We start from the raw sequence: 10,442 nt of genomic DNA, 5'->3' as shown, positions 1-10,442 counted from the left end.
TAGTATTGATTATGTGTTTTTTATTAGACTTTGGATTCCACCAACTACATTCAATCCCTTGTTTAGGTATCTTGATTGATACCTTTACTCGGAATGCTATATAAACGAGTGTAGATTTTTGCTTATAAAGTAGAGTTTCCTTAGAACATGCCCAGAATTTATGAAAAGATACTTTCAAATTTTTTACCAAACACTTCCAACTGTTTATAATAGCATAAAAAACAATACCAAATTTTATTTGCATACTGAAATATAATGGTAGACCTGGAACATCAAATATTATATTGTAGTTTCTTTGCTGTTTCCACTTTTCTTCATCTTCTGGACTTTGTATTGTTACTAATTACTAATTAAATATCTTAACTTTATTTAAATAGTACTTTTTTATTTATCAAACATTGAGAGATAAACAAGTAACAAATAATAATAAATAATATTTATGCACTGTCATTAATATTTTTGATTTGTATTATTTTTGTTTGAGAGTCAGCAATGATTAACATATATATGGATGATAATATGTCGATAATGTAAAAACAATTGCACTGTCAGTGTATACATGTTAAATCCATAATAATAAACAAAAACATTGAATAACAAGTGATCCTTATAGCTAAGAGAATATAATGTAACACTGTCTTGTGCTTTACAACTTCCATACTAATCTGAACAAGTATTCAGTCCCCATGTTTTGTTTTCTTAGGTCCTGACCTTACTATCTCCGTATATATAGTTATAAACATTGAACAGGTAAGAAAACCGCATCCCTTTGATGCATAGAGAAGATAGCTGTGTAACCCGACAACTCAGTGCATGAAGCTCCCACCTATCCTCGGAATAGAGAGAAGGGAATTTCACCAATATTATGTGGCGAAGTTAGCGGGATGAGAATTAGAGCTTCCAGAAGGTCTTAGTTGCAACTAGAATTTTCTCTCTGCCATGTGATTTGGGTTCTTTATCATATATGGTAGGTTTCCACCTCACTGCACCAGCAACACGAGCCGCTCTCTCAATTGCTTCAGGGGTATCCCTCACCACAACTGTTCCTTCTGGCCGCAAAATTCGATCCATTTCCACCATCAAATCAACAAGGTTACATCTGCAATGTAGTCATGCAACAAAGGGTGAGACTGTTATTTATATGAAACAATTTTCTATGACTGTAATGATGCAAATTATGATAGGAGTGTAATCATTTTGCAATTGCATAGAGGCAGATGTTTTAAGCTGAGATGTGACATCAATTTAATAGAAACATTGTTAGTTCTAGGCAGATCAAGCAATAAAGACACTCTACTCTAGGCTTACACACAAATCAATCGACAACGACAACAAATGAGCATGTTAAATTAATAGCTACATGTTAGTTCAAGAAACAATTTTCTCGCTCTTTCTCTACTTTTTCGAGTTTCAAAAACATTTGAAAACAATGACTGAATTTCCACATCATGATCCATAACTGTCCCTGGCCAATAAGGAAAAACAGCTGAAGCCCTAGGGTATGAGACATCAAATTAGAGCATTTATAAAGGAAAATACCTGTTTTTGCCAGAAGCATGATCTTTTAGAAGTGATTCAATGCTGGACACGTGGATCAAATCATAAGTACGGGGATATGTTGAGAAAGGTTCACACCTGAGAACAATGACCAAGAGACTTAGATCCAAAACATTATGCATTACGAATTGTGATACATGTTCAAATGCACTGAACATTTTGTATGTGCCTAAAATCAGGATCCTAAATAATTGTCTAAAACAAGTGAGAGAAGTGGAGTACTTCAGTTATCATTTTTATAAAGATACCTAGAGGATTCTGACTCTTTATCATATGACTCCCTAATATCACAAAAGCATACAATCATGGATTGTATTAAAATATATTTTTGCTGTCCTGAGTCATTCATTTATTAGTTGCTTCACTGAGCAAAATTTTAACAGAAAAACAAATCCAAGAAACAAAAACTGGAGCAAGAACTATATCTGATAGCGAAGTTCCGATACAGTGGAGAGTAGCAACTAGTAACAGCACGAACAAAGAAAAACCACAGCATAACAACAAAGTCATAAATGAAGTCCAGAGGCAAGAAGTAACATGTAAATAACAAGATATATGTACTATTAACCACTAGCTGAATGAAATAGTCTTTCTTTGGTGTTATGGTATGAATAATCTTTATTGTTAAATACACAATTTTCCCACGCTATATTTGTCTTCAAGTTTCAACATATTAAGGAACACGAGAAAAGATCCAAACTCTAAAGATTCAGTACAAAACTCCTTTTAAGAGAAAATGCGAAAATTTGTGAGCAAAAAACTCACCAATCATGATAGACTCCAATAAGGCCCCTGTCAAAGATCACATCAAGAGTGGATGGCTTGTGATCTGGAACTACGTTCATTACCCACACGGGACCAGAAATTAGTGCTGCTGCAAAACCCCCAAAGAAAGCATTCATGTCCATGACATTGCGTATAGCTGGAGTCCCCAACTTTACATTTAGAGAATTCTTATAGTGTGCAACCCTCCTTATCCACCGCTTAGTGTCAGCCTCATACACATCAGCACCATTTTTTAGGTGTGTGGACCTCGGAGATGGAGCAGTTAGCCTCCCTGGCCACTCAGGAATCGTCCCAATTCCATATTCTCCTTTGATAGAAGATCTCCTACTGACACATTTCTTCAATTTGAAGTACCTACAAAATGAACCATTGAAGTTTTTCAATCCCCAGGTAACCATAATGCGATGACCTTTAGCAAATAACAACGATGGCATTCCCCCAAGTGCTCTTTTATCGGGTTTATATGATACAGAAATGTGTAACAAAAATAAAGGAAAGATAGTTGTCTATTAATATTGAACATAATAGCAGGAAATGCAAAGCTAGAAAGGGGAATAGCTCAATCTAGAACAGTTTACTGGAAATTACCAAGCAGAACTTGGGTCATCTAAATCAACGCATGACTCAAGACCAAATTCATTGTTATTTGGGAGACATGTATCCTCTACTGTTTTTTTCCAGATCACAGTGTTACCATCTACAGCAATGAGTTCATAACACAAAGCTCTTGCCACACCTTGGAGATCAGACCATTCTTTGTCTTGTTTGGGCCACTGAACAGGGGGCCCAGAAATGACTAAATATCCACCAGGGCGAAGTAATCTATCCACTTCAATGAAATAAGTTGCATCTGCAAGGAAGATTTTCTACATTAGGGAAGTGTGATGTATTTAGAACATTGCAAGATATGCAAAGGCGAGCTGGGATGAAGAACTTACTGTAGGCTGTGAAAGGGATCAAACAGCGAGAACAATGAACTAAGTCAAACCCAAATGCAGGAAATGGGAGTCTACGAGTACCAAGCATTGCACTAAAAGCTGGTATTCCTCTTTCCAGAGCAAATTGTATCTGTGATTTGTGTGAATCCCTTGGAGCAAAAGACATGGTCAAAATGTTTTGAGCAAGTAAAAACCCTCCAAAACTAGCAACCTGTCAGACATGAAATATATTTGCATGTTAAACAATAGTACATTCTACTAAGGTCTCGAACGTTTAACTGTAGCACTTAATTCATTCATGATTCATCCATTCTGATAGTGATAGAAGAGTTGCTTACACCCTCCCAGCTCTACATACTAGTACACATCCTATGCAATTTCACAAGGGCAAAATGAAGAACTTTTAAAAAATTGTAACTTTGTGGCAAATATGATAAATTTGAGTTGTTGGATGAATGGTTTAGATTTCAAATTGTGTTTTGAGATTATAATCTAAGTTGTTCTATTATGGATAACTTTGCATAGCTCTTAATTCTCAACTACATTACACTTGTATTTCTACCATTGTTACAGAAACCAAATTGTATAGGTTGGTTAAACCAGAAAATTAATGAAGTGATTTTTATACTGGTATGATATGATAATTATATTAGTCATACAATTAAACTAACAAATACATATCAAATCATATCATATGTACCAATGAAAACTGGTTTGTATATGATTTTTTTTAATATTTTTTAAAATGACATTATTGATTCAAAGTTTGAACTTGATAATTGTTTGAATATGATACAAATAATGATATTTATATTCATGTATTATGTTGATAAAATATATATAAGTTAATTGATATCTAGTTTAATTAATAAAACGTTGAACTAATGTTATACCATAAGCATACGGTACTAGTTTGATAACTAATACGGTATCAAAAACACTTTTTCTATGATACAGAAACCACTTGAATCTGCACTTCTCTATAGCATTTAGTACTGCAGATGAAAAAAGTTATTGTTTTTTAGCAGCAGCAGTCATAATAATTTCTGGGCTGAGTCCACTTTTTTCTTTTCAAAATTTATCTATATGGTCCAGTGTTCACAAATTCTGAACACTAATTTATATGTTGCTTTCAAGTTTCAAGTAGCCAATTACTTTAAGGATCATGTTTCCAAGATAAACTTATGAGTCAATATGATGATGACCAAAATATGTGTCCTAGCATTTCCGTTATTCCCCTATCTCATAAAAAATTGGAACAGCTAAAAAGTTATATTTGATTTTATTGTGTGAAGCTAACTTCACATTTTTAATAACATATCACATTAAATATCCTGCCAAAATACACCTTAAAAGATAAATAAAAGATACTTTGAGATAAATTCTGTTGATGAATAAATTGTATGTATATTTATTAAAAAATATTGAATCACATTAGAGTTGTTTTTGTAGTATTGATTATGTGTTTTTTATTAGACTTTGGATTCCACCAACTACATTCAATCCCTTGTTTAGGTATCTTGATTGATACCTTTACTCGGAATGCTATATAAACGAGTGTAGATTTTTGCTTATAAAGTAGAGTTTCCTTAGAACATGCCCAGAATTTATGAAAAGATACTTTCAAATTTTTTACCAAACACTTCCAACTGTTTATAATAGCATAAAAAACAATACCAAATTTTATTTGCATACTGAAATATAATGGTAGACCTGGAACATCAAATATTATATTGTAGTTTCTTTGCTGTTTCCACTTTTCTTCATCTTCTGGACTTTGTATTGTTACTAATTACTAATTAAATATCTTAACTTTATTTAAATAGTACTTTTTTATTTATCAAACATTGAGAGATAAACAAGTAACAAATAATAATAAATAATATTTATGCACTGTCATTAATATTTTTGATTTGTATTATTTTTGTTTGAGAGTCAGCAATGATTAACATATATATGGATGATAATATGTCGATAATGTAAAAACAATTGCACTGTCAGTGTATACATGTTAAATCCATAATAATAAACAAAAACATTGAATAACAAGTGATCCTTATAGCTAAGAGAATATAATGTAACACTGTCTTGTGCTTTACAACTTCCATACTAATCTGAACAAGTATTCAGTCCCCATGTTTTGTTTTCTTAGGTCCTGACCTTACTATCTCCGTATATATAGTTATAAACATTGAACAGGTAAGAAAACCGCATCCCTTTGATGCATAGAGAAGATAGCTGTGTAACCCGACAACTCAGTGCATGAAGCTCCCACCTATCCTCGGAATAGAGAGAAGGGAATTTCACCAATATTATGTGGCGAAGTTAGCGGGATGAGAATTAGAGCTTCCAGAAGGTCTTAGTTGCAACTAGAATTTTCTCTCTGCCATGTGATTTGGGTTCTTTATCATATATGGTAGGTTTCCACCTCACTGCACCAGCAACACGAGCCGCTCTCTCAATTGCTTCAGGGGTATCCCTCACCACAACTGTTCCTTCTGGCCGCAAAATTCGATCCATTTCCACCATCAAATCAACAAGGTTACATCTGCAATGTAGTCATGCAACAAAGGGTGAGACTGTTATTTATATGAAACAATTTTCTATGACTGTAATGATGCAAATTATGATAGGAGTGTAATCATTTTGCAATTGCATAGAGGCAGATGTTTTAAGCTGAGATGTGACATCAATTTAATAGAAACATTGTTAGTTCTAGGCAGATCAAGCAATAAAGACACTCTACTCTAGGCTTACACACAAATCAATCGACAACGACAACAAATGAGCATGTTAAATTAATAGCTACATGTTAGTTCAAGAAACAATTTTCTCGCTCTTTCTCTACTTTTTCGAGTTTCAAAAACATTTGAAAACAATGACTGAATTTCCACATCATGATCCATAACTGTCCCTGGCCAATAAGGAAAAACAGCTGAAGCCCTAGGGTATGAGACATCAAATTAGAGCATTTATAAAGGAAAATACCTGTTTTTGCCAGAAGCATGATCTTTTAGAAGTGATTCAATGCTGGACACGTGGATCAAATCATAAGTACGGGGATATGTTGAGAAAGGTTCACACCTGAGAACAATGACCAAGAGACTTAGATCCAAAACATTATGCATTACGAATTGTGATACATGTTCAAATGCACTGAACATTTTGTATGTGCCTAAAATCAGGATCCTAAATAATTGTCTAAAACAAGTGAGAGAAGTGGAGTACTTCAGTTATCATTTTTATAAAGATACCTAGAGGATTCTGACTCTTTATCATATGACTCCCTAATATCACAAAAGCATACAATCATGGATTGTATTAAAATATATTTTTGCTGTCCTGAGTCATTCATTTATTAGTTGCTTCACTGAGCAAAATTTTAACAGAAAAACAAATCCAAGAAACAAAAACTGGAGCAAGAACTATATCTGATAGCGAAGTTCCGATACAGTGGAGAGTAGCAACTAGTAACAGCACGAACAAAGAAAAACCACAGCATAACAACAAAGTCATAAATGAAGTCCAGAGGCAAGAAGTAACATGTAAATAACAAGATATATGTACTATTAACCACTAGCTGAATGAAATAGTCTTTCTTTGGTGTTATGGTATGAATAATCTTTATTGTTAAATACACAATTTTCCCACGCTATATTTGTCTTCAAGTTTCAACATATTAAGGAACACGAGAAAAGATCCAAACTCTAAAGATTCAGTACAAAACTCCTTTTAAGAGAAAATGCGAAAATTTGTGAGCAAAAAACTCACCAATCATGATAGACTCCAATAAGGCCCCTGTCAAAGATCACATCAAGAGTGGATGGCTTGTGATCTGGAACTACGTTCATTACCCACACGGGACCAGAAATTAGTGCTGCTGCAAAACCCCCAAAGAAAGCATTCATGTCCATGACATTGCGTATAGCTGGAGTCCCCAACTTTACATTTAGAGAATTCTTATAGTGTGCAACCCTCCTTATCCACCGCTTAGTGTCAGCCTCATACACATCAGCACCATTTTTTAGGTGTGTGGACCTCGGAGATGGAGCAGTTAGCCTCCCTGGCCACTCAGGAATCGTCCCAATTCCATATTCTCCTTTGATAGAAGATCTCCTACTGACACATTTCTTCAATTTGAAGTACCTACAAAATGAACCATTGAAGTTTTTCAATCCCCAGGTAACCATAATGCGATGACCTTTAGCAAATAACAACGATGGCATTCCCCCAAGTGCTCTTTTATCGGGTTTATATGATACAGAAATGTGTAACAAAAATAAAGGAAAGATAGTTGTCTATTAATATTGAACATAATAGCAGGAAATGCAAAGCTAGAAAGGGGAATAGCTCAATCTAGAACAGTTTACTGGAAATTACCAAGCAGAACTTGGGTCATCTAAATCAACGCATGACTCAAGACCAAATTCATTGTTATTTGGGAGACATGTATCCTCTACTGTTTTTTTCCAGATCACAGTGTTACCATCTACAGCAATGAGTTCATAACACAAAGCTCTTGCCACACCTTGGAGATCAGACCATTCTTTGTCTTGTTTGGGCCACTGAACAGGGGGCCCAGAAATGACTAAATATCCACCAGGGCGAAGTAATCTATCCACTTCAATGAAATAAGTTGCATCTGCAAGGAAGATTTTCTACATTAGGGAAGTGTGATGTATTTAGAACATTGCAAGATATGCAAAGGCGAGCTGGGATGAAGAACTTACTGTAGGCTGTGAAAGGGATCAAACAGCGAGAACAATGAACTAAGTCAAACCCAAATGCAGGAAATGGGAGTCTACGAGTACCAAGCATTGCACTAAAAGCTGGTATTCCTCTTTCCAGAGCAAATTGTATCTGTGATTTGTGTGAATCCCTTGGAGCAAAAGACATGGTCAAAATGTTTTGAGCAAGTAAAAACCCTCCAAAACTAGCAACCTGTCAGACATGAAATATATTTGCATGTTAAACAATAGTACATTCTACTAAGGTCTCGAACGGAAGTAGGAAAATAGCTCCTACCCCACACCCCATATCAAGAGCAGTCCTCAGAACACCACTATTTATTGGAATGTATTGACCAAGTTTTTCAATATACTGTACTGCTCCATCCGGAAACATAGTGCCACCTCCAGGGAATATAAAGTGTGGGCCCTCAATTTTCATCCATTCTTGGTGACCTTTCCTATCAGCAATCTTGTTGTGTGGCATGTTGCTGTGCCATATCTGCAGATAAAATATATCAATGAATGGCAAACAACATCATTCTAAAACAGTATCAAAAGTAAATGAGAAAAGGATGGTGAGGTAAGCAAAGAAAGAAAATAATGCAATGTATTCCCATTCTCTTAAAAAACATTTCACATTGAAGCGGCAATTATAACGGAAAGCTACTATTACAGTAAGATAACAAAATAACTCCAATTAGTAAGGGAACCATGTAAGCTACTAGTTAACCATGGCTCTGGGTATGTAATTTACTTTCCTGTCCTCCCATTTTTTGTCCTTTCATCTATCTATCACCTGAACTTTCTTTACACTTCATACTAAACCTCACTTGATTAATTTAGACGTAACAATCACCAAAGAGACTTTTTCTGAAGGCAAATGTTTTTGCCCTAAGATCTTGAAAAAAAGATAATTTAGCAGAGCATTCAATTAGATAAATAATAATTCTTCATTAGAGGCATCAAGACTGTTTACTTCTAAAATGACATTGCATTTTTTAAGTGATCCTCATGTGGACCAAATCAACTGTCACAAGACAATAGTATAACATACATTACTTTCTTAGTTTAATGACCAAGCCACATCAAGGTTTAAAATGCAATGCTTTCTTTTTAAGAAAGCTCAACTCAAGAATCCAACAAAAACGACATACTAGCAAGTTAAACATGGATTAATCAGATATTAGAAAACCTCATACCCCATTCCAAACTAAGAAAAATCCACAAACACTCTTCCTAAATCATCCAATATCGAATTCCCAACCACTAAAACAAAATGCAAAAAAAAACTTCATAATTAAAGTGAGAAAACTAAGAGCATGTATATACATCACATGGATCAGTAAAAGTGTAGAGATCTCAATCCACTAAATGATCTAAACTCAACCAATGACCCAAAGTTACTAGCTTACTTAACCAACAAACTCACTTCAAAACAAATTTTGTGTCGTCCAATAATAATGAAGCAAAAACAATAATAACAAAGAAGGTTTAAAATTTTTAATTGACATATATGTTTTCATTGGACGAAACAATTTACCATACAAGACTTGGTACAAAAACTACAGCACAATTACACTCCATACCTTATATAAGCTCTCAGGCCACTGCACCGGAACCTTGTAACCGGTAGGCGGCGGAATCAAGCAAAGAGGCGTGTCCTCCGGCGGCGGACAATGCCTCTCTCTATAGTAATTCATCTCTCTACTCAACTGACTATTCCGCCTCGGATCCTCACACGGCATATGGTCCACCGCATCAGTGGAGCACACTTCGATGCTCCGCTGCTGGCCAAGCTCGATGGCGGCGACGAGGCGGTGGCGCTGCTGTGGATCAGAGGCGGACATGAGGAGCGTCTGGCGGCCGGAGGCGGCGAGGGAATCGCCGAGAGGGGTGAAGACCATGAGGAAGAAGATGAAAACGAGGGCGAAGAACATGGCGGAGATGAAGTCTAGGATTCGCCATTGATTTGGGTTACGCTTTGAAGGTGGAAGGTTGACGTGACCCATTTGAGAAGAATGTTGTTGAATCTGATCAAATCATATTTAGAAATCTTAAGGGTTGTTTAGTTCTGGAAAAAAAGTGCTTTTTTTGAAGTGTGGATTTTATCTATGGGGAAAATTAAGGATCATAGATTCTGTGTTAGTGTGTGTTCACACTCAGTGAGGACTAAAGAGTCAAACTTTTGGTGTGAAAAGTGATTTTTTGGTATAATGTATGAGAAATGAACTAATCTGGAACATTTCGGTGTAGGATGGTTTCTTCCAACAAATCTCTCCTAAAAATCAATTATTGACATTTTCATCTATATCTTTTATGGTTGGAAAGTGACTGAATGACTGAAGCAGTGGATTATTCTTATCAGATCTTAAAAAATAATGAGTTTAATTAAATCCAAAAAAATTATATGAGCGATTCAGTCCCAACTTTT

The 10,442-nt window shown here is 35.2% G+C and overlaps 2 protein-coding genes across 3 annotated transcripts; both read right to left on the bottom strand.

The window, feature by feature from the left end:
- Nucleotides 578–3,508, bottom strand: LOC109359196 (probable methyltransferase PMT13). 2 transcript variants are annotated; one of them, XR_002109042.1, is made up of 6 exons: nt 3,282–3,508; nt 2,932–3,193; nt 2,323–2,697; nt 1,540–1,635; nt 827–1,099; nt 578–789 (listed from the first exon to the last, which is right to left on the bottom strand). XR_002109042.1 is itself a non-coding variant. In XM_019603766.1 (5 exons), exons 1-5 carry the CDS (start codon nt 3,445–3,447, stop codon nt 892–894), a joined length of 1,107 nt encoding a protein of 368 aa, XP_019459311.1. In that variant the 5' UTR covers nt 3,448–3,508; the 3' UTR covers nt 578–891. The 2 variants fall into 2 exon arrangements, 1 of the variants encoding a protein (XP_019459311.1); XM_019603766.1 differs by having other exon boundaries at nt 578–1,099.
- Nucleotides 5,308–10,199, bottom strand: LOC109359033 (probable methyltransferase PMT13). The gene is made up of 7 exons (XM_019603541.1): nt 9,598–10,199; nt 8,307–8,510; nt 8,012–8,222; nt 7,662–7,923; nt 7,053–7,427; nt 6,270–6,365; nt 5,308–5,829 (listed from the first exon to the last, which is right to left on the bottom strand). The coding sequence occupies exons 1-7, from the start codon at nt 10,018–10,020 to the stop codon at nt 5,622–5,624; spliced, it is 1,779 nt and encodes a 592-aa protein (XP_019459086.1). The 5' UTR covers nt 10,021–10,199; the 3' UTR covers nt 5,308–5,621.

This window comes from Lupinus angustifolius, chromosome LG11 (assembly GCF_001865875.1).
Source record: "Lupinus angustifolius cultivar Tanjil chromosome LG11, LupAngTanjil_v1.0, whole genome shotgun sequence".
Lineage (NCBI taxonomy): Eukaryota > Viridiplantae > Streptophyta > Magnoliopsida > Fabales > Fabaceae > Lupinus > Lupinus angustifolius.
Note: the sequence above shows the minus strand (reverse complement) of the source record. Positions and strands in the feature narration are given on the sequence as shown.

What these genes read in the sequence shown, in the direction of transcription:
- LOC109359033 (XM_019603541.1), bottom strand. Translation starts at nt 10,020, where the DNA reads ATGGGTCACGTCAACCTTCCACCTTCAAAGCGTAACCCAAATCAATGG. An exon ending in GATCCCTTTCACAGCCTACA is followed by an intron (nt 7,924 to 8,011) that starts GTAAGTTCTTCA and finishes TCTTCCTTGCAG; the next exon opens with ATGCAACTTATTTCATTGAA. An exon ending in ATTGGAGTCTATCATGATTG is followed by an intron (nt 6,366 to 7,052) that starts GTGAGTTTTTTG and finishes CATTGTTCTCAG; the next exon opens with GTGTGAACCTTTCTCAACAT.
- LOC109359196 (XM_019603766.1), bottom strand. Translation starts at nt 3,447, where the DNA reads ATGTCTTTTGCTCCAAGGGATTCACACAAATCACAGATACAATTTGCT. An exon ending in GATGACCCAAGTTCTGCTTG is followed by an intron (nt 2,698 to 2,931) that starts GTAATTTCCAGT and finishes TTCATTTTGTAG; the next exon opens with GTACTTCAAATTGAAGAAAT. An exon ending in ATTGGAGTCTATCATGATTG is followed by an intron (nt 1,636 to 2,322) that starts GTGAGTTTTTTG and finishes CATTGTTCTCAG; the next exon opens with GTGTGAACCTTTCTCAACAT.